We start from the raw sequence: 24,465 nt of genomic DNA on the forward strand, positions 1-24,465 counted from the left end.
CAGAGCAGAACAGAGCAGAACAGAACAGAGCAGAACAGAGCAGAGCAGAACAGAACAGAGCAGAACAGAACAGAACAGAGCAGAACAGAGCAGAACAGAGCAGAGCAGAGCAGAGCAGAGCAGAACAGAACAGAGCAGAACAGAGCAGAACAGAGGAGAACAGAACAGAGCAGAACAGAACAGAGGAGAACAGAGCAGAACAGAACAGAGCAGAACAGAGCAGAGCAGAACAGAGCAGAGCAGAGCAGAACAGAACAGAGCAGAACAGAACAGAGCAGAACAGAGCAGAGCAGAACAGAGCACAACAGAACAGAGCAGAACAGAGCAGAACAGAACAGAGCAGAACAGAGCAGAACAGAACAGAGGAGAACAGAGCAGAGGAGAACAGAGCAGAACAGAGCAGAGCAGAACAGAGCACAACAGAACAGAGCAGAACAGAACAGAGCAGAGCAGAACAGAGCAGAGGAGAACAGAGCAGAACAGAGCAGAACAGAGCAGAGCAGAACAGAGCACAACAGAACAGAGCAGAACAGAACAGAGCAGAGCAGAATAGAGCAGAGGAGAACAGAGCAGAACAGAACAGAGCAGAGCAGAGCAGGGTAGAATCTTGTGACCTGACCAGCTCAGAGTTCACCACTTCCTGTCGTCCCCCCCGGTCATAAGAGCTGTACTATGACAAGGGTTATTAACTCCTCCCTCTCTCTCTCTGTGTCTATTTCTGTTCGCCCCTCCTCAGTCCAGCCATCTCAACCACTATCAATGTATGCATTGTTTTATGTCATGTGTGTGTATGTGGACATACATACTGGAAATAAATCCCACCTCCCCTTGTCATGTGATGAAGCCCTATATTTCACACCACCATGTGTTATTACCATGTGTTATTATCATGTGTTATTACCATGTGTTATTACCATGTGTTATTACCATGTGTTATTACCAATCGGTATTATCATGTGTTATTACCATGTGTTATTGCCATTTGTTATTATCATGTGTTATTACCATGTGTTATTACCATGTGTTATTACCATGTGTTATTACCATGTGTTATTACCAATCGTTATTATCATGTGTTATTACCAATCGTTATTATCATGTGTTATTACCATGTGTTATTACCATGTGTTATTACCATGTGTTATTACCAATCGTTATTATCATGTGTTATTACCATGTGTTATTGCCATTTGTTATTATCATGTGTTATTACCATGTGTTATTACCATGTGTTATTACCATGTGTTATTACCATGTGTTATTACCAATCGTTATTATCATGTGTTATTACCATGTGTTATTATCATGTGTTATTACCATGTGTTATTACCAATCGTTATTATCATGTGTTATTACCATGTGTTATTGCCATTTGTTATTATCATGTGTTATTACCATGTGTTATTACCATGCGTTATTACCATGTGTTATTACCATGTGTTATTACCATTTGTTATTACCATGTGTTATTACCATGTGTTATTACCATGTGTTATTACCATGTGTTATTACCAGTGTTATTACCATGTGTTATTACCATGTGTTATTACCATGTGTTATTACCATGTGTTATTACCATTTGTTATTATCATGTGTTATTACCATGTGTTATTATCATGTGTTATTACCATGTGTTATTACCAATCGTTATTATCATGTGTTATTACCATGTGTTATTATCATGTGTTATTATCATGTGTTATTATCATGTGTTATTATCATGCGTTATTATCATGTGTTATTATCATGTGTTATTATCATGCGTTATTATCATGTGTTATTATCATGTGTTATTATCATGTGTTATTACCATGTGTTATTGCCATTTGTTATTATCATGCGTTTCTACCATGTGTTATTATCATGCATTATTTCTACCATTAGATTTTGTGGCATAGAGAAAGTTCAGATATCAGACAGGGGAGGAGATATTAATAATACTCTGAGTAAAAGAGAATGTTTTGGGATTTTCACCCTCCAGACATTATTTCCTAAAGGACTTAATGATGAAATGTTATGTTGTGAATTTGAACATGAATTTTGTTCCTATTTCAGATTACTCTGATGTTTTTCGTACAATGTACCCAATGATTAATGAAAACTTGCTATGTCCTCATTGTGGTTTTACAGACTTGTTTAATACGTCTTATTTACACTCTTTATTCAAATAGTTATGAAATGCATATTGTTATATTTGGTAGCACTTATTTGTTTTTCCTTCGCCTCCAACCCCTTTCCATGCGTGGAACAGATGTGGGTGGGGCCAGGTCTACATAAGGGTGCTAATTTTAAGAAATTCACAAAAGTTCCTTTTTCCTTCATCTTGTTCAACTGTTGCCATGCACCTGCAAAAAAGATTACTCAGATGTGCGAGTGCCTTTTGAATTTTGAATTACCATGCATTATTACCATGTGTTATTACCATGTGTTATTATCATGTGTTATTATCATGTGTTATTATCATGCGTTATTATCATACGTTATTATCATGTGTTATTACCATGTGTTATTATCATGCGTTATTATCATGTGTTATTATTATGCGTTTGTACCATGTGTTATTATCATGTGTTATTATTATGCGTTTGTACCATGTGTTTTTATCATGTGTTATTATTATGCGTTTGTACCATGTGTTATTACCATGTGTTATTACCATGTGTTATTATCATGCGTTATTATCATGCATTATTACCATGTGTTATTATCATGTGTTAATACCATGTGTTATTATCATGTGTTAGTACCATGTGTTATTATCATGTGTTATTACCATGTGTTATTACCATGTGTTATTATCATGTGTTAGTACCATGTGTTAGTACCATGTGTTATTATCATGTGTTATTACCATTTGTTATCACCATGTGTTAATACCATGTATTATTATCATGTGTTAGTACCATGTGTTATTATCATGCATTTGTACCATGTGTTTTTACCATGTGTTATTATTATGTGTTATTATCATGTATTTGTACCATGTGTTATTATTATGTGTTATTATCATGCATTTGTACCATGTGTTTTTACCATGTGTTATTATCATGTGTTATTATCATGTATTTGTACCATGTGTTTTTACCATGTGTTATTATTATGTGTTATTATCATGTATTTGTACCATGTGTTATTATTATGTGTTATTATCATGCATTTGTACCATGTGTTTTTACCATGTGTTATTATCATGTGTTATTATCATGCATTTGTACCATGTGTTTTTACCATGTGTTATTATCATGTGTTATTATCATGTATTTGTACCATGTGTTATTATTATGTGTTATTATCATGCATTTGTACCATGGGTTAGTATCATGTGTTATTATTATGCATTTGTACCATGTGTTAGTATCATGTGTTATTATCATGTGTTATTATCATGTGTTATTATTATGCGTTTGTATCATGTGTTATTATCATGTGTTCAGCATCTAACTAACCTCTCTGTCCCTTCCCCTACCCTCTCTCTCTCTCTCTCTCTCTCTCTCTCTTCCCCACCGCTCTCTCTCTCTCTCTTCCCCTACCCTCTCTCTCCCTCTCTCTCTCTCTCTCTCTCTCTTCCCTGCCTCTCTCTCTCCCGCCGCCTCTATCTCTCCCCCTACCCTCTATCTCTCTCTGTCTCTCTCTCTCTCTCTCTCTCTCTCTCTCTCTTCCCCACCTCTCTCTCTCTTCCCTGCCTCCCTCTCTCCCCCGACCTCTATCTCTCCCCTACCCTCTTTCTCTCTCCCTCTCTCTCTCTCTCTTCCCCACCTCTCTCTCTCTCTCTCTCTCTCTCTTCCCTGCCTCTCGCTCTCCCACCGCCTCTATCGCTTCCCTACCCTCTTATCTCTCTCTCTCTCCTTCTCTCTCTCTCTCTTTCTTGCCTCTCTCTCCCACCGCCTCTATCTCTCCCCTACCCTCTCTCTATCTCCTCCCCCTTCTCCCCGCTCTCGCTCTCACTCCCCCCACCCCAACCCTCCAGTCTGCCAGTATCCGTGAGGAGCGAGGGGATGAGGTGGAGGTGGAGCTAACAGACAGCCAGAGGAAGCTGACCCTGTCCAGAGAGGAGGTCCAGAGGATGAATCCTCCCAGGTTCAGTAAGGTGGAGGACATGGCTGACCTCACCTGTCTCAACGAAGCCTCCGTCCTACACAACCTCAGAGAGAGATACTACTCTGGCTTGATATACGTCAGTGTACATTACACACACACACACACGTGGGTGGGCACACACACACACACACACACACACAGGACACAATAATACATAAACTCAAACTTGCACAGCATACAAGGGGGAAGTGAAAGTCAAAACAGATGTGTGTATGTACAGTATATACAGTTGAAGTCGGAAGTTTGCATCCACTTAGGTTGGAGTCATTAAAACTTGTTTGTCAACCACTTAATTGACATAATTTGAGTTAATTGGAGGTGTACCTGTGGATGTATTTCAAGGCCGACCTTCAAACTCAGTGCCTCTTTGCTTGACATCATGGGAAAATCAAAAGAAATTGTAGACCTCCACAAGTCTGGTTCATCCTTGGGAGCAATTTCCAAACGCCTGAAGGTACCATGTTCATCTTTACAAACAATAGTACGCAAACAAAAGTGCAAATCAATCCCAGAACAACAGCAAAGGACCTTGTGAAGATGCTGGAGGAAACAGGTACAAAAGTATCTATATCCACAGTAAAACCAGTCCTATATCGACATAACCTGAAAGGCCGCTCAGGGAAGAAGCCACTGCTCCAAAACCGCCATAAAAAAGCCAGACTACGGTTTGCCACTGCACATGGGGACAAAGATCGTACTTTTTGGAGAAATGTCCTCCGGTCTGATGAAACAAAAATAGAACTGTTTGGCCATAATGATCATGGTTATGTTTGGAGGAAAAATGGGGACGCTTGCAAGCCGAAGAACACCATCCCAACTGTGAAGCACGGGGGTGGCAGCATCATGTTGTGGGGGTGCTTTGCTGCAGGAGGGACTGGTGCACTTCACAAAATAGATGGCATCATGAGGAGGGGAAATTATGTGGATATATTGCAGCTACATCTCAAGAAGTTAAAGAAGTTAAAGCTTGGTCGCAAATGGGTCTACCAAATGGACAATGACCTCAAGCATACTTCCAAAGTTGTGACAAAATGGCTTAAGGACAACAAAGTTTTTTTATTTAACTAGGCAAGTCAGTTAAGAACAAATACTTATTTTCAATGACGGCCTAGGTAGGTTAAGTGGGTTAACTGCCTGTTCAGGGGCAGAATGACAGATTTAAACCTTGTCAGCTCAGGGATTTGAACTTGCTTCCGGTTACTTCCGGTTACTAGTCCAACGCTCTAACCACTAGGCTACCCTGCCGCCCCAAAATCAACGTATTGGAGTGGCAATCACAAATCCCTGACCTCAATTCTATATAAAATTTGTTGGCATTCCTGAAAAAGCGTGTGCGAGCAAGGAGGTCTACAAACCTGACTCAGCTACACCAGCTCTGTCCGGAGGAATGGACAAAAATTCACCCAACTTATTGTGGGAAGCTTGTGGAAGGCTACCCGAAACGTTTGATCCAGGTTAAACACTTTAAAGGCAATGCTACCAAATACTAATTGAGTGTATGTAAACTTTTGACCAACTGGGAATGTGATGAAAGAAATAAAAGCTGAAATAAATTATTATCTCTACTATTATTCTGACATTTCATATTCTTAAAATAAAGTGGTGATCCTAACTGACCTAAGACAGGGAATTTTTACTGTGATTAAATGTCAGGAACTGTGAAAAACTTTAAATGTATTTGGCTCCGGTGTATTAAACTTCCGACTTCAACTGTATAAGCACAAGATAAACACGTCACACCGTGTGTGTGTGTATATGTGTGTGCATGTGTGTGTGTGTGTGAGAATAGAAGTCCCCACAAGAATAGTAAACAAACAAACATTTGACCAACTGGGGACATTTTGTTAGTCCCCACAAGGTCAAATGCTATTTCTAGGGGGTTCAGGGTTCAGGTTAGAAATAGTGTTAGGGTTAGAATTAGGATTAGTGTTAGGAGCTAGGGTTAGTTTATGGGTTAGGGTTAGGAGTTAGGGTTAGTTTATGGGTTAGGGTTAGGAGCTAGGGTTAGTTTATGGGTTAGGAGTTAGGGTTAGTTTATGGGTTAGGAGTTAGGGTTAGTTTATGGGTAAGGGTTAGGAGTTAGGGTTAGTTTATGGGTTAGGGTTAGTAGTTAGGTTTAGTTTATGAGTTAGGGTGAGGAGCTAGGGTTAGTTTATGGGTTAGTGTTAGGAGCTTGGGTTAGTTTATGGGTTAGGGTTAGGAGCTAGGGTTAGTTTATGGGTAAGGGTTAGGAGCTAGGGTTAGTTTATGGGTTAGGGTTAGGAGTTAGGGTTAGTTTATGGGTTAGGGTTAGGAGTTAGGGTTAGTTTATGGGTTAGGGTTAGAAGTTAGGGTTAGTTTATGGGTAAGGGTTAGGAGTTAGGGTTAGTTTATGGGTTAGGGTTAGGAGCTAGGGTTAGTTTATGGGTAAGGGTTAGGAGTTAGGGTTAGTTAATGGGTTAGGGTTAGTTTATGGGTTAGGGTTAGGAGTTAGGGTTAGTTTATGGGTAAGTGTTAGGAGCTAGGGTTAGTTTATGGGTAAGGGTTAGGAGTTAGGGTTAGTTTATGGGTTAGGGTTAGTTTATGGGTAAGGGTTAGTAGTGAGGGTTAGTTTATGAGTTAGGGTTAGGAGCTAGGGTTAGTTTATGGGTTAGTGTTAGGAGTAAGGGTTAGTTTATGGGTTAGGGTTAGGAGCTAGGGTTAGTTTATGGGTTAGTGTTAGGAGCTAGGGTTAGTTTATGGGTTAGGGTTAGGAGCTAGGGTTAGTTTATGGGTTAGGGTTAGGAGTTAGGGTTAGTTTATGGGTTATGGTTAGGAGTTAGAGTTAGTTTATGGGTAAGGGTTAGGAGTTAGGGTTAGGAGTTAGGGTTAGTTTATGGGTAAGGGTTAGAAGTTAGGGTTAGTTTATGGGTAAGGGTTAGGAGCTAGGGTTAGTTTATGGGTTAGGGTTAGAAGTTAGGGTTAGTTTATGGGTAAGGGTTAGGAGTTAGGGTTAGTTTATGGGTTAGGGTTAGGAGCTAGGGTTAGTTTATGGGTAAGGGTTAGGAGTTAGGGTTAGTTAATGGGTTAGGGTTAGTTTATGGGTTAGGGTTAGGAGTTAGGGTTAGTTTATGGGTAAGTGTTAGGAGCTAGGGTTAGTTTATGGGTAAGGGTTAGGAGTTAGGGTTAGTTTATGGGTTAGGGTTAGTTTATGGGTAAGGGTTAGTAGTGAGGGTTAGTTTATGAGTTAGGGTTAGGAGCTAGGGTTAGTTTATGGGTTAGTGTTAGGAGTAAGGGTTAGTTTATGGGTTAGGGTTAGGAGCTAGGGTTAGTTTATGGGTTAGTGTTAGGAGCTAGGGTTAGTTTATGGGTTAGGGTTAGGAGCTAGGGTTAGTTTATGGGTTAGGGTTAGGAGTTAGGGTTAGTTTATGGGTTATGGTTAGGAGTTAGAGTTAGTTTATGGGTAAGGGTTAGGAGTTAGGGTTAGGGTTAGGAGTTAGGGTTAGTTTATGGGTAAGGGTTAGAAGTTAGGGTTAGTTTATGGGTAAGGGTTAGGAGTTATGGTTAGGTTATGGGTAAGGGTTAGTTTATGGGTAAGGGTTAGTTTTTGGGTAAGGGTTAGTTTATGGGTTAGGGTTAGGAGCTAGGGTTAGTTTATGGGTTAGGGTTAGGAGTTAGAGTTAGTTTATGGGTAAGGGTTAGGAGTTAGGGTTAGGGTTAGGAGTTAGGGTTAGTTTATGGGTAAGGGTTAGAAGTTAGGGTTAGTTTATGGGGAAGGGTTAGGAGTTATGGTTAGGTTATGGGTAAGGGTTAGTTTATGGGTAAGGGTTAGTTTTTGGGTAAGGGTTAGTTTATGGGTTAGGGTTAGGAGTTAGGGTTAGTTTATGGGTTAGGGTTAGGAGTTAGGGATAGTTTATGAGTTAGGGTTAGGAGCTAGGGTTAGTTTATGGGTTAGGGTTAGGAGTTAGGGTTAGTTTATGGGTTAGGGTTAGGAGTTAGAGTTAGTTTATGGGTAAGGGTTAGGAGTTAGGGTTAGGGTTAGGATTTAGGGTTAGTTTATGGGTAAGGGTTAGAAGTTAGGGTTAGTTTATGGGTAAGGGTTAGGAGTTATGGTTAGGTTATGGGTAAGGGTTAGTTTATGGGTAAGGGTTCGTTTTTGGGTAAGAGTTAGTTTATGGGTTAGGGTTAAGAGCTAGGGTTAGTTTATGGGTTAGGGTTAGGAGTTAGGGTTAGTTTATGGGTTAGGGTTAGGAGTTAGAGTTAGTTTATGGGTAAGGGTTAGGAGTTAGGGTTAGGGTTAGGAGTTAGGGTTAGTTTATGGGTAAGGGTTAGAAGTTAGGGTTCGTTTATGGGTAAGGGTTAGGAGTTATGGTTAGGTTATGGGTAAGGGTTAGTTTATGGGTAAGGGTTAGTTTTTGGGTAAGGGTTAGTTTATGGGTTAGGGTTAGGAGTTAGGGTTAGTTTTTGGGTTAGGGTTAGGAGTTAGGGATAGTTTATGAGTTAGGGTTAGGAGCTAGGGTTAGTTTATGGGTTAGTGTTAGGAGTAAGGGTTAGTTTATGGGTTAGGGTTAGGAGTTAGGGTTAGTTTATGGGTTAGGGTTAGGAGTTAGAATTAGTTTATGGGTAAGGGTTAGGAGTTAGGGTTAGGGTTAGGAGTTAGGGTTAGTTTATGGGTAAGGGTTAGGAGCTAGGGTTAGTTTATGGGTAAGGGTTGTTTATGGGTAAGGGTTAGGAGTTAGGGTTAGTTCACGGGTAAGGGTTAGTTTATGGGTAAGTGTTAGGAGCTAGGGTTAGTTTATGGGTTAGGGTTAGGAGTTAGGGGTAGTTTATGGGTAAGGGCTAGGAGCTAGGGTTAGTTTATGGGTAAGGGTTAGGGTTAGGGTTAGGAGTTAGGGTTAGTTTATGGGTTAGGGTTAGGAGCTAGGGTTAGTTTATGGGTTAGGGTTAGGAGCTAGGGTTAGTTTATGGGTTTAGGGTTAGGAGCTAGGGTTAGTTTATGGGTAAGGGTTAGGAGCTAGTGTTAGTTTATGGGTAAGGGTTAGGAGCTAGGGTTAGAGTTAGTTTATGGGTAAGGGTTAGTTTATGGGTTTAGGGTTAGGAGCTAGGGTTAGTTTATGGGTAAGGGTTAGGAGCTAGGTTTAGTTTATGGGTAAGGGTTAGGAGCTAGGGTTAGGGTTAGTTTATGGGTAAGGGTTAGGAGTTAGGGTTAGGGTTAGGAGTTAGGGTTCGTTTATGGGTAAGGGTTAGGAGCTAGGTTTAGTTTATGGGTAAGGGTTAGGAGCTAGGGTTAGAGTTAGTTTATGGGTAAGGGTTAGTTTATGGGTAAGGGTTAGGAGCTAGGGCTAGTTTATGGGTTTAGGGTTAGGAGCTAGGGTTAGTTTATGGGTTTAGGGTTAGGAGCTAGGGTTAAGGTTAGGTTTAAGGTTAGGGGTTATGGAAAAATGTATTTTGAATGGGACTGAATTGTGTGTCCCCACAAGGTTAGTTGTACAAGACTATGTTTGTGTGTGTGGTGTGTGTGTGTGTGGGGGGGGGGGGGGGGTTACTCTGTAGAGAGAACTGTGACACCAGTGTAACTGATATAAGAGGAGGGGTTGTGTTACATCACAGTCGTTTATATAAGAGAGAGAAGGACGGAGGAGAAAGGAGAGCTGCATCTCCTGTTTCGTGACTATGAACCAATGAAGGGAGGGATGAGAGAGATAGGAAGAGGAAGAGAAATGGATAGAAAGGAAGATAGATAAGAAGAAAGAAAGATAAGTGTTGCGGAACTTTGATATGAAGAATGTGTCAGAAAAGGTTAGAATGTGACATAGTGAACTACACTTTGTATTGTATATCTATGTTAAGGTATTTGAAGGCTGTTTATGTTTATCTTATCTGCTTTAGAGAAAGAGAGATAGAGAGAAAATGGGGGATTTTGGTGGACAAGGCAGTATACTGACCCTCATATTTCAGTCCACCACACACACACACACACACACACACACACACACACACATACTGTATGTGTGGATTATCAGGGAAGGGTGTGAGAGGAGGTGGATGGTTAGGGGTGACCAGTCAGAATCCACAGAGTCATCTTGTTATCAGTACCGTTACACTGTTGCCTGCATATATCATTCATTAACCTGTGTTGTAGCACTAGCTGGTTGATTGATTATCCTGACAGCTGTCTTTCTTTTTCATTACAAATGACTCCTTACACATTCAACCTGACCCTACTCATACTGTAGGTTAATGTGTCCTACTCATACTGTAGGTTAATGGGTCCTACTCATACTGTAGGTTAATGGGTCCTACTCATACTGTAGGTTAATGGGTACTACTCATACTGTAGGTTAATGTGTCCTACTCATACTGTAGGTTAATGTGTCCTACTCATACTGTAGGTTAATGGGTCCTACTCATACTGTAGGTTAATGTGTCCTACTCATACTGTAGGTTAATGGGTCCTACTCATACTGTAGGTTAATGGGTCCTACTCATACTGTAGGTTAATGTGTCCTACTCATACTGTAGGTTAATGGGTCCTACTCATACTGTAGGTTAATGTGTCCTACTCATACTGTAGGTTAATGGGTCCTACTCATACTGTAGGTTAATGGGCCCTACTCATACTGTAGGTTAATGAGGGGAGAATGTTGGGTGGGATTGACCCTCCCTCTCCTAATGTAGCTGTTATATATAGGTGTGTGTGTGTGATATGACATTGCCTGGCTTAATGGCTGGGTCTAGGCATTGGGAGGGCATGGGTCATTGAGATTAAGCATGGTATTTTAGTTATCATTGAACTTTGTGTATATCTATCCTGGGTGTGTGTGTGTGTTTGCAGACATACTCGGGCCTGTTCTGTGTGGTGATCAACCCCTATAAGAACCTGCCCATCTACACAGAGTCTATAGTGGAGATGTACCGAGGGAAGAAACGCCATGAGATGCCCCCTCACATCTACGCTATATCAGAGGCTGCCTACCGCAGCATGCTACAAGGTAACCCTAACCCGTGACCTCTAACCTCTGACACCTTCACATCTACACATCTATATTTCCATATTTGCATTTTCATGGAACAGTTTATTTTCAATAATAATGTTTTAATTTCTCAAAATCATTGTCAGGTGGTTAATCATAAAAATATGAATTAAAATGATAAAACTCTAAAAGTAAAAATTATACTAATGCTGGACACATTGTGAGGCTACACCATGATCATTGGCTGCTAAATAGCCTAAATGAGCACATGGAACTCAGAGATGGCCATGCAGCCCAAAAACTGTCGAAAATATAATTCTGGTTCTTTCAATCACATTCATCAACAGTTGCAAGTCAGAAGTTTACACACACTTCGGCTGGAGTCATTCATCCACTCCACAAATTTTTTGTTAACAAACTATAGTTTTGGCGAGTCGGTTAGGACATCTACTTTGTGCATGACACAAGTCAGTTTTCCAACAATTGTTTACAGACAGATTATTTCACTTATAATTCACTGTATCACAATTCCGGTGGGTCAGAAGTTTACATACACTAAGTTGACTGTGCCTTTAAACTGCTTGGAAAATTCCAGAAAATGATGTAATGGCTTTAGAAGCTTCTGATAGGCTAATTGACATCATTTGAGTCAATTGGAGTTGTAATTGTGGATGTATTTCAAGGCCTACCTTCAAACTCAGTGCCTCTTTGCTTGACAGCATGGGAAAATCAAAAGAAATCAGCCAATACCTCAGAAAGAAATTGTAGACCTCCACAAGTCTGGTTCATCATTGGGAGCAATTTCCAAACACCTGAAAGTACTACGCTCATCTGTACAAACAATAGTATGCAAGTATAAACACCATGGGACCGCGCAGCCGTCATACCGCTCAGGAAGGTGCAAGAAATGCAAATCAATCCCAGAACAGCAGCAAAGGACCTTGTGAAGATGCTGGAGGAAACAGGTACAAAAGTATCTATATCCACAGTAAAACCAGTCCTATATCAACATAACCTGAAAGGCCGCTCAGCAAGGAAGAGGCCACTGCTCCAAAACCGCCATAAAAAAGCCAGACTACGGTTTTCAACTGCACATGGGGACAAAGATCATACTTTTTGGAGAAATGTCCTCTGGTCTGATGAAACAAAAATAGAACTGTTTGGCCATAATGACTATTGTTATGCTTGGAGGAAAAAGGGTGAGGCTTGCAAGCCGAAGAACACCATCCCAACCGGGAAGCACGGGGTGGCAGCATCATGTTGTGGTGGTGCTTTATTGTAGGATGGATTGGTGAACTTCACAAAATAGATGGCATCATGAGGATGGAAATTATGAGGATGGAAATTATGAGGATATATTGAAGCAACATCTCAAGACATCAGGAAGTTAAAGCTTGGTCGCAAATGAGTCTTCCAAATGGACAATGACCCCACTATACTTCCAAAGTTGTGGCAAAATGGCCTAAGGACAACAAAGTCAAGGTATTTGAATGGCCATCACAAATCCCTGACCTCAATCCCATAGAAAATGTGTGGGCAGAACTGAAAACATGTGGGCGAACAAGGAGGCCTACCAACCTGACTCTGTTACACCAGCTCTGTCAGGAGGAATGGACAAAAATTCACCCAATTTATTGTGGGAAGCTTGTGGAAGGCTACCCAAAACGTTTGACCCAAGTTTAACCATTTAAAAGCATTGCTAACAAATACTAATTGAGTGTATGTAAACTTCTGACCCACTGGGAATGTGATGAAAGAAATAATTATTCTGACATTTCACATTCTTAAAATAAAGTGGTGATCCTAACTGACAGGGACTTTTTACTCAGGAATTGTGAAAACTGAGTTGAAATGTATTGGCTAAGGTGTATTTAAACTTCCGACTTCAACTGTAGGCCTTTTCCCACCTACGCTGTCTGTTTGATTTGATTTGATTTGATTTGTGGAAGACTTCCTCATATGCCATTTCTCTCCTGTTCTATTGGTTTTCATATCAACTTTCCTTCGTTGTCCTGAAGCCAAATTCATAATCTTAGTCATATTAGCAACCCATCCTAGTTGTTGCAACTTTTGATTCACCCTTTTTCTAAGTTTCTAACAGAGATTTGTTTTAATTACCCTTTTTCTCGATATCCAATTACAATCTTGTCTCATCGCTCAACTCCCCAATGAAATCAGGAGAGGCTAATGTAGAGTCATGCATCCTCTGAAACATGACCAGCCAAACCGTGCTTCTTAACACCCTCCCGCTTAACCCGGCTGCACCAATGTGTCGGAGGAAACACTGTTCAACTGACGACTGAAGTCAGCCTGCAGGCGACCCGGCCCGCCACAAGGAGTCGCTAGAGCCAAGTAAAGCCCCCCGGCCAAAACCTCCCCTAACCCAGACGGCACTGGGCCAATTGTGCGCAGCCCTATGGGACTCCCTGTCACGGCTGGTTGTGACACAGCCCGGGATCGAACCCGGGTCTGTAGTGACACCTCAAGCACTGTGATGCAGTGCCTTACACCGCTGCACCACTCGGGAGGCCTGGACATTTATTTTTATTGGCTAATTCATTACAGGAGTTGCATGTTTTGTTCAGATGAATTACCATAATGTAAATGTGATTTCTGTCATTCTGAGCACCGTGAGTGGACACACTAAGGGGTTACACAACCAATGTAAATGTGTCTGATACATTTCTCAAATGGCTGGTAAATTAAAATCTTCCCGGCCACGTTGTTTGGTGCCACATTTTCCTAACGGACACCCTGCTGACAGTGTAAATACAGTGCCTTGCGAAAGTATTCGGCCCCCTTGAACTTTGCGACCTTTTGCCACATTTCAGGCTTCAAACATAAAGATATAAAACTGTATTTTTTTGTGAAGAATCAACAACAAGTGGGACACAATCATGAAGTGGAACGACATTTATTGGATATTTCAAACTTTTTTAACAAATCAAAAACTGAAAAATTGTCCGTGCAAAATTATTCAGCCCCCTTAAGTTAATACTTTGTAGCGCCACCTTTTGCTGCGATTACAGCTGTAAGTCGCTTGGGGTATGTCTCTATCAGTTTTGCACATCGAGAGACTGACATTTTTTCCCATTCCTCCTTGCAAAACAGCTCGAGCTCAGTGAGGTTGGAAGGAGAGCATTTGTGAACAGCAGTTTTCAGTTCTTTCCACAGATTCTCGATTGGATTCAGGTCTGGACTTTGACTTGGCCATTCTAACACCTGTATATGTTTATTTTTTAACCATTCCATTGTAGATTTTGCTTTATGTTTTGGATCATTGTCTTGTTGGAAGACAAATCTCCGTCCCAGTCTCAGGTCTTTTGCAGACTCCATCAGGATTCTTCCAGAATGGTCCTGTATTTGGCTCCATCCATCTTTCCATCAATTTTAACCATCTTCCCTGTCCCTGCTGAAGAAAAGCAGGCCCAAACCATGATGCTGCCACCACCATGTTTGACAGTGGGGATGGTGTGTTCAGCTGTGTTGCTTTTACGCCAAACATAACGTTTTGATTTGTTGCCAAAAAGTTCAATTTTGGTTTCATCTGACCAGAGCACCTTCTTCCACATGTTTGGTGTGTCTCCCAGGTGGCTTGTGGCAAACTTTAAACTACACTTTTTATGGATATCTTTAAGAAATGGCTTTCTTCTTGCCACTCTTCCATAAAGGCCAGATTTGTGCAATATACGACTGATTGTTGTCCTATGGACAGAGTCTCCCACCTCAGCTGTAGATCTCTGCAGTTCATCCAGAGTGATCATGGGCCTCTTGGCTGCATCTCTGATCAGTCTTCTCCTTGTATGAGCTGAAAGTTTAGAGGGACGGCCAGGTCTTGGTAGATTTGCAGTGGTCTGATAGTCCTTCCATTTCAATATTATCGCTTGCACAGTGCTCCTTGGGATGTTTAAAGCTTGGGAAATCTTTTTGTATCCAAATCCGGCTTTACAACAGTATCTCGGACCTGCCTGGTGTGTTCCTTGTTCTTCATGATGCTCTCTGCGCTTTTAACGGACCTCTGAGACTATCACAGTGCAGGTGCATTTATACGGAGACTTGATTACACACAGGTGGATTGTATTTATCATCATTAGTCATTTAGGTCAACATTGGATCATTCAGAGATCCTCACTAAACTTCTGGAGAGAGTTTGCTGCACTGAAAGTAAAGGGGCTGAATAATTTTGCACGCCCAATTTTTCAGTTTTTGATTTGTTAAAAAAGTTTGAAATATCCAATAAATGTCGTTCCACTTCATGATTGTGTCCCACTTGTTGTTGATTCTTCACAAAAAAAATACAGTTTTATATCTTTATGTTTGAAGCCTGAAATGTGGCAAAAGGTCGCAAAGTTCAAGGGGGCCGAATACTTTCGCAAGGCACTGTACCATATACAGTGCATTCAGAATTCAGACCCCTTGACTTTTTCTACATTTTGTTACATTACAACCTTATTCTAAAATGTAGTAAATTGTTTTTTCCCTCATCAATCTACACCCAATACCCCATAATGACAAAGCAAAAACAGGTTGTTAAAAATGGGTGGTTCCAAACTTCATCCATTTAAGAATGATGGAGGCCACTGTGTTCTTGGGGACCTTCGATGCTGCATCCATTTTTTGGTACCCTTCCCCAGATCTGTGCCTCGACACAATCCTGTCTCGGAGCTCTACGGACAATTCCTTCAACCCCATGGCTTGGTTTATGCTCTGACATGCACTGTCAACTGTGGGACCTTTTATAGACAGTTGTGTGCCTTTCCAAATCATTTCCAATCAACTGAATTTATTACAGGGGACTCCAATCAAGTTGTAGAAACATCTCAAGGATGATCAATGGAAACAGGATGCACCTGAGCTCAATTTCAAGTCTCAAAGCACAAGGTCTGAATACTTATGTATTCGCATTGTCATTATGGGGTATAAATTGATTACGTTTTTTAAAATCCATTTTAGAATAAGGCTGTAATGTAACAAAATGTGGAAAAAGGGAAGGGGTCTGAATAATTTCTGAATGTGGTGTAAATCCATGTTTTTTGTGGAAACATATGGAAACATTGGCAATGAGAATATCCTGGTGCTGCAAATGGCAGTAGTTTTACAGTTCATTCTAGGACTTTTCCCACGCCACATGTATTATGATAGGAGCGTGACAAACAGACACGGATTGCTCCACTCCTCCATTAAAACCGGTTAGAGACAGATTGAGCAACGTTTCTGCCCCGAGGTCAATTCATTAGACGACAAGACTGTCTCTCTCTCTCTTATTCTTTCTTTCTTTCAATATGACAGGTGTGTGTCCGTGATCTGTGATCCTATTGATAATTGAACCAGTATGACCGGTATGTGTGTGTGTCCGTGCATGTCTGTGCACATGCGTGCGTGCGCGTGTGTGTGCTTGCCTCTCTGTGTGTGTGTCTGTGGTTCAGAGGAAACCTTTAAAACAAACACACCAGAAATGTAACAGACAAGGTCAGGCCATTGTGTTGGTGTCTGCAGTGTGGGCTGGAGCAGAGGTCTGAGGTCTGTCTGGAGAGACCACTTCTGTAGCTTTGACCTCCTTCCTCCTCACTACACGACAATGCTGCTCAGTGAGAGCTGTTGAAATCACATACACACTGACAGCCTTTTTGTTTCAGTCAGGTTCTCTGAGATAGATTGACGAGTGTATCGATCCCCTTGTTACAGTGATTACTGGTATAAGAAGTGAAGGTAGTACTGTTACAGTGATTACTGGTGTAAGAGGTGAAGGTATTACTGTTACAGTGATTACTGGTGTAAGAAGTGAAGGTATTACTGTTACAGTGATTACTGGTGTAAGAGGTGAAGGTAGTACTGTTACAGTGATTACTGGTATAAGAAGTGAAGGTAGTACTGTTACAGTGATTACTGGTATAAGAAGTGAAGGTAGTACTGTTACAGTGATTACTGGTGTAAGAGGTGAAGGTAGTACTGTTACAGTGATTACTGGTGTAAGAGGTGAAGGTATTACTGTTACAGTGATTACTAGTATAAGAGGTGAAGGTAGTACTGTTACAGTGATTACTGGTGTAAGAAGTGAAGGTATTACTGTTACAGTGATTACTGGTGTAAGAGGTGAAGGTAGTACTGTTACAGTGATTACTGGTGTAAGAAGTGAAGGTATTACTGTTACAGTGATTACTGGTGTAAGAGGTGAAGGTAGTACTGTTACAGTGATTACTGGTGTAAGAAGTGAAGGTATTACTGTTACAGTGATTACTGGTATAAGAGGTGAAGGTATTACTGTTACAGTGATTACTGGTGTAAGAGGTGAAGGTAGTACTGTTACAGTGATTACTGGTGTAAGAAGTGAAGGTATTACTGTTACAGTGATTACTGGTGTAAGAGATGAAGGTAGTACTGTTACAGTGATTACTGGTGTAAGAAGTGAAGGTATTACTGTTACAGTGATTACTGGTGTAAGAAGTGAAGGTATTACTGTTACAGTGATTACTGGTGTAAGAGATGAAGGTAGTACTGTTACAGTGATTACTAGTATAAGAAGTGAAGGTAGTACTGTTCATTGGGTAATATGAAAGACTGACATATTCTGCTTTTATTATTCTCTCACAGACAGAGAAGATCAATCTATCCTATGCACGTGAGTAACCTGGGGTTATATATCTGTCTGTCGGCCTGTCTGTCTGTCTGCCTGTCTTGTCTGCCTGTCTGTCTGTCTGTCTGTCTTGTCTGCCTGTCTGTCTTGTCTGCCTGCCTGTCTGTTGTCCGTCTGTATTCTCACCATGGTAAATGATCCCAGTTTAGATTACTGAAGCTGAGTATAGCTTAGTTTCTGCTAGGTTCCTGTTTTTAAACTTTTACAGCCCAGTCCCCCTCCAACACTAGAAGTATATTTAGTTTCCCCCAGTCAGTCTCCTGTATTCTCCTTTATTCCCATCCAACAGCAACACAATGACTAGTGTCTGTATCCTGCACACCTGCTCTCTGTGTATAGAGGAATATACTGCATGGTTCCTCTGTTCACTGGTGGCCTACACGTGTGTATAGAGGAATACACTGCATGGTTGCTCTGTTCCCTGGTGGCCTACACGTGTGTATAGAGGAATACACTGCATGGTTTCTCTGTTCCCTGGTGGCCTACACGTGTGTATAGAGGAATACACTGCATGGTTCCTCTGTTCCCTGGTGGCCTACACGTGTGTATAGAGGAATACACTGCATGGTTTCTCTGTTCCCTGGTGGCCTACACGTGTGTATAGAGGAATACACTGCATGGTTCCTCTGTTCCCTGGTGGCCTACACGTGTGTATAGAGGAATACACTGCATGGTTCCTCTGTTCCCTGGTGGCCTACACGTGTGTATAGAGGAATACACTGCATGGTTCCTCTGTTCCCTGGTGGCCTACACGTGTGTATAGAGGAATACACTGCATGGTTCCTCTTTTCCCTGGTGGCCTACACGTGTGTATAGAGGAATACACTGCATGGTTCCTCTGTTCCCTGGTGGCCTACACGTGTGTATAGAGGAATACACTGCATGGTTTCTCTGTTCCCTGGTGGCCTACACATGTGTATAGTGTCCTTTCTGTTATATGTGTTTGTGTTGTGTTTATATGTCCTTCATAACTGGGTTGTATGAGTGTGTTTTTATGGAGGACCCTCGTGAAACGAGATGTGGTTTATGTGTGAGTTTCTCATACTTGTTTCTGTGTGTGTGCGCGTGCGCGCGTGTGTGTGTGTGTGTGTGTTTCAGCGGCGAGTCTGGCGCAGGGAAGACAGAGAACACTAAGAAAGTCATCCAGTATCTGGCTCATGTGGCCTCATCCCATAAGACTGGAACTCTGGGTAGAAACAAGGAGGCCTCACAGGTAAACTGGGGAAGGAGAGAGAGCGGGAGAAGAGGGGGAGGGGGAGTGGAGAAGGGGGAAGGAAGAAGAGACTATATGGCGGAAAGGGGGAGAGGTCAGGAGACAAAGACAGAGAAGGAGAAGAAGTTGTGAGGAAAGAGATTAACTGGATGAAGAAGGAGAAGAATAGGATGAGGATTGATTGATGGATGATGTTAATTGTCCTGACTGAGGGAGAGGATTGATGGATGATGTTTATTGTCCTGGCTGAGGGAGAGGGTTGATGGATGATGTTTATTGTCCTGGCTGAGGGAGAGGGTTGATGGATGATGTTTATTGTCCTGGCTGAGGGAGAGGGTTGATTGATGGATGATGTTTATTGTCCTGACTGAGGGAGTTGATTGATGGATGATGATTATTGTCCTGACTGAGGGAGTTGATTGATGGATGATGTTTATTGTCCTGGCTGAGGGAGAGGGTTGATTGATCGATGATGTTTATTGTCCTGGCTGAGGGAGAGGATTGATTGATGGATGATGTTTATTGTCCTGACTGAGGGAGAGGATTGATGGATGATGTTTATTGTCCTGACTGAGGGAGTTGATTGATGGATGATGATTATTGTCCTGACTGAGGGAGTTGATTGATGGATGATGTTTATTGTCCTGGCTGAGGGAGAGGGTTGATTGATCGATGATGTTTATTGTCCTGGCTGAGGGAGAGGATTGATTGATGGATGATGTTTATTGTCCTGGCTGAGGGAGAGGATTGATTGATGGATGATGTTTATTGTCCTGACTGAGGGAGAGGATTGATGGATGATGTTTATTGTCCTGACTGAGGGAGAGGCTTGATTGATGGATGATGTTTATTGTCCTGGCTGAGAGAGTTGATTGATTGATGGATGATGTTTATTGTCCTGACTGAGGTATAGGGTTGATTGATGGATGATGTTTATTGTCCTGGCTGAGGGAGAGGGTTGATTGATGGATGATGTTTATTGTCCTGACTGAGGGAGAGGGTTGATTGATGGATGATGTTTATTGTCCTGGCTGAGGGAGAGGGTTCATTGATGGATGATGTTTATTGTCCTGGCTGAGGGAGTTGATTGATTGATGGATGATGTTTATTGTCTTGACTGAGGGAGAGGGTTGATTGATGGATTATGTTTATTGTCCTGACTGAGGGAGAGGGTTGATTGATGGATGATGTTTATTGTCCTGACTGAGGGAGAGGATTGATGGATGGATGATGTTTATTGTCCTGACTGAGGGAGAGGATTGATGGATGATGTTTATTGTCCTGACTGAGGGAGAGGGTTGATTGATGGGTGATGTTTATTGTCCTGGCTGAGGGAGAGGCTTGATTGATGGATGATGTTTATTGTCCTGGCTGAGGGAGTTGATTGATTGATGGATGATGTTTATTGTCTTGACTGAGGGAGAGGGTTGATTGATGGATGATGTTTATTGTCCTGACTGAGGGAGAGGGTTGATTGATGGATGATGTTTATTGTCCTGACTGAGGGAGTTGATTGATTGATGGATGATGTTTATTGTCCTGGCTGAGGGAGAGGCTTGATTGATGGATGATGTTTATTGTCCTGGCTGAGGGAGTTGATTGATTGATGGTTGATGTTTATTGTCTTGACTGTGGGTGAGTGTTGATTGATGGATGATGTTTATTGTCCTGAATGAGGGAGAGGGTTGATTGATGGATGATGTTTATTGTCCTGGCTGAGGGAGAGGGTTGATTGATCGATGATGTTTATTGTCCTGGCTGAGGGAGTTGATTGATTGATGGATGATGTTTATTGTCCTGACTGAGGGAGAGGGTTGATTGATGGATGATGTTTATTGTCCTGACTGAGGGAGAGGATTGATGGATGATGTTTATTGTCCTGACTGAGGGAGAGGCTTGATTGATGGGTGATGTTTATTGTCCTGGCTGAGGGAGTTGATTGATTGATGGATGATGTTTATTGTCCTGACTGAAGGAGAGGGTTGATTGATGGATGATGTTTATTGTCCTGACTGAGGGAGTTGATTGATTGATGGATGATGTTTATTGTCCTGGCTGAGGGAGAGGCTTGATTGATGGATGATGTTTATTGTCCTGGCTGAGGGAGTTGATTGATTGATGGTTGATGTTTATTGTCTTGACTGAGGGAGAGGGTTGATTGATGGATGATGTTAATTGTCCTGACTGAGGGAGAGGGTTGATTTATGGATGATGTTTATTGTCCTGACTGAGGGAGAGGGTTGATTAATGGATGATGTTTGTTGTCCTGACTGAGGGAGAGGATTGATTGATGGATGATGTTTATTGTCTTGACAGAGGGAGAGGTTGATTGATGGATGATGTTTATTGTCCTGACTGAGGTAGAGGGTTGATTGATGGATGATGTTTATTGTCCTGGCTGAGGGAGAGGGTTGATTGATGGATGATGTTTATTGTCCTGACTGAGGGAGAGGGTTGATTGATGGATGATGTTTATTGTCCTGGCTCAGGGAGAGGGTTCATTGATGGATGATGTTTATTGTCCTGGCTGAGGGAGTTGATTGATTGATGGATGATGTTTATTGTCTTGACTGAGGGAGAGGGTTGATTGATGGATTATGTTTATTGTCCTGACTGAGGGAGAGGGTTGATTGATGGATGATATTTATTGTCCTGACTGAGGGAGAGGATTGATGGATGGATGATGTTTATTGTCCTGACTGAGGGAGAGGATTGATGGATGATGTTTATTGTCCTGACTGAGGGAGAGGGTTGATTGATGGATGATGTTTATTGTCCTGACTGAGGGAGTTGATTGATTGATGGATGATGTTTATTGTCCTGGCTGAGGGAGAGGCTTGATTGATGGATGATGTTTATTGTCCTGGCTGAGGGAGTTGATTGATTGATGGTTGATGTTTATTGTCTTGACTGTGGGTGAGTGTTGATTGATGGATGATGTTTATTGTCCTGAATGAGGGAGAGGGTTGATTGATGGATGATGTTTATTGTCCTGGCTGAGGGAGAGGGTTGATTGATCGATGATGTTTATTGTCCTTGCTGAGGGAGTTGATTGATTGATGGATGATGTTTATTGTCCTGACTGAGGGAGAGGGTTGATTGATGGATGATGTTTATTGTCCTGACTGAGGGAGAGGATTGATGGATGATGTTTATTGTCCTGACTGAGGGAGAGGCTTGATTGATGGGTGATGTTTATTGTCCTGGCTGAGGGAGTTGATTGATTGATGGATGATGTTTATTGTCCTGACTGAAGGAGAGGGTTGATTGATGGATGATGTTTATTGTCCTGACTGAGGGAGTTGATTGATTGATGGATGATGTTTATTGTCCTGGCTGAGGGAGAGGCTTGATTGATGGATGATGTTTATTGTCCTGGCTGAGGGAGTTGATTGATTGATGGTTGATGTTTATTGTCTTGACTGAGGGAGAGGGTTGATTGATGGATGATGTTAATTGTCCTGACTGAGGGAGAGGGTTGATTTATGGATGATGTTTATTGTCCTGACTGAGGGAGAGGGTTGATTAATGGATGATGTTTGTTGTCCTGACTGAGGGAGAGGATTGATTGATGGATGATGTTTATTGTCTTGACAGAGGGAGAGGTTGATTGATGGATGATGTTTATTGTCCTGACTGAAGGAGAGGGTTGATTGATGGATGATGTTTATTGTCCTGACTGAGGGAGTTGATTGATGGATGATGTTTATTGTCCTGACTGAGGGAGAGGGTTGATTGATGGATGATGTTTATTGTCCTGACTGAGGGAGAGGCTTGATTGATGGATGATGTTTATTGTCTTGACAGAGGGAGAGGGTTGATTGATGGATGATGTTTATTGTCCTGACTGAGGGAGAGGGTTGATTGATGGATGATGTTTATTGTCCTGACTGAGGGAGTGGATGGGGAAACAGAATAAGGCAGGAAGAAAGTGAAAGAACGAAAGGGTGTAGGGAGGACTTGTTATGACTTGTTATGAAGTTGTGTTAAAGATGTATATTGAAACTATGGTTGAAACAAAGTGTACTGCTACATTTTGCATTACACTACATGTTGCTACTATTCCATGACTTCCTGTCTACTACCGTTCTTCTTGCTGATCAAGTGCTGCTGGAGGAATCATTATAGAGTGACCTCTATAATCATTCCTGCCTCTCTGCTCCTCTCCTCTATCCCTGCCCTGTCCTCTCTCCCTGCCCTGTCCTATCTCCCTTCCCTGTCCTCTCTCCCTGTCCTGTCCTCTCTCCCTGCCCTGTCCTCTCTCCCTGCCCTGTCCTCTCTCCCTGCCCTCTCCTCTCATTCCCCCTCTCATGTACTCTCCTCCCCCTACTGCCCCTTATCCTTCCCTTTTTCTACTGTTTTCCTTCTCTTCTTTCTCCTATCCTTTCCTCCCTCTCTCCCTCCTCCCTCTTGATTTTGCACTCTCTCCTACCCTCTCTCCTCCAACCTCCCCCTCTTTCTTGTCCTTCTCTCCTGCGTGTTCAGATGGATGGCAGTAGGTCGTTGCCCCGGGGCAGTTCCATGGTGAACAGGGTGAGTGGGCTCTATCCTGTCCTGTCTTCTCCTCTTTCCTTCTCTTCTGTTCTGCCTACCGATTCTGGTTTGTGCTCCAGACTAACATCCTTTAACAACACCATTACTGATGTGTTCCTCCATAACTGTCAAGCATTTAGTTTTTGTTTGTACTGCATTCATTGGTCTGTTGTTGTCTTTTGTTGTTTGTTTGTGTCATCCGTTGATTCTCCCAACCTTCCCGTTTTTCTCAATCACTCAGAGTGTGCAATATGTGAGTATAATATAAAGTATAAAGACTATCACCACTGTGGGCTGATTGAGGTAAGACATTGCAGAATTGCAGATAGATGTAGAATGTGTAAGAGAGAATCTTGTCTGTTTTAGACAATACATTTCTGTCTGAATGTTCTGAAAAGTTGCTGTCTCCTGAATGAAAGCCCTGCTGTTCTCCGGTGTCTAATGGTGTTTGGCTTTTTACTGTACGGTATATCTGTTGCAACACCCAATGGGTGCTAGAATAAGTGGTGATGGGCGGGCCTATGAATCTCTCTCAACGTCCTAATTGGCTGGATTAACGGCCTGTCAATCGTCAACCCATATACTGTTGCCTAATGAAAATGCTCTAGTTTCCTGATTGACAGCTGGTGTTAATCCCGCCCATAGGTGGGTCTCAGAATCATTCCCCTCATCGGTGAAGGAAAGCTTTGGAATTCACTGATGATGCACAAAAGCTTGGTCTTAAAACAACCGGCCATCTGAAAACCAGATAGGTGGAATCTCCACTAAACCCTTTGGACGATAAGATAGAGCAATCATCTTAGTGGTTACACCTATCCAGTATTTTCTGATCTGCTAGCACTGAAGGGGCAGTGGCTAGAGGTTGTTCTCAGGCTGGGCTATAGACCTCCCTCCCCATCCTCCCTTTACAGTGAATGAGCTCAATGCTTCCATTCTGGTGGCCACACCTGTGAATGATGCCCAAATACACCAGGCATTTACCATGTAGAATAGTTAAGTATACATTCTGGCTGACCAGGAGTCTCCACACATACCTGTCTGTGTGTGTGCGTGCT

At 42.0% G+C, this 24,465-nt stretch overlaps 1 protein-coding gene across 10 annotated transcripts in view; it reads left to right on the top strand.

The window, feature by feature from the left end:
• LOC110534321 (uncharacterized) overlaps positions 1-24,465 on the top strand; it is a 98,724-nt gene that overhangs the window by 7,726 nt on the left and 66,533 nt on the right. For 4 of the 10 annotated variants that reach the window (XM_090190770.1, XM_090190798.1, XM_090190777.1 and 1 more), the window contains exons 3-7: positions 3,968-4,174; positions 10,892-11,048; positions 17,622-17,649; positions 18,763-18,877; positions 23,363-23,410. In XM_090190770.1, the coding sequence (XP_090046896.1) occupies positions 3,968-4,174; positions 10,892-11,048; positions 17,622-17,649; positions 18,763-18,877; positions 23,363-23,410 (555 nt within the window). Of the gene's footprint in view, positions 1-3,967; positions 4,175-10,891; positions 11,049-17,621; positions 17,650-18,762; positions 18,878-23,362; positions 23,411-23,651; positions 23,664-24,465 lie in introns of all 10 variants that reach the window. The other 6 variants (XM_090190803.1, XM_090190786.1, XM_090190791.1 and 3 more) reach the window with 3 other exon arrangements.

This window comes from Oncorhynchus mykiss, chromosome 2 (assembly GCF_057628025.1).
Source record: "Oncorhynchus mykiss isolate SJ-2025 chromosome 2, ASM5762802v1, whole genome shotgun sequence".
Taxonomy (NCBI): Eukaryota; Metazoa; Chordata; class Actinopteri; order Salmoniformes; family Salmonidae; genus Oncorhynchus; species Oncorhynchus mykiss.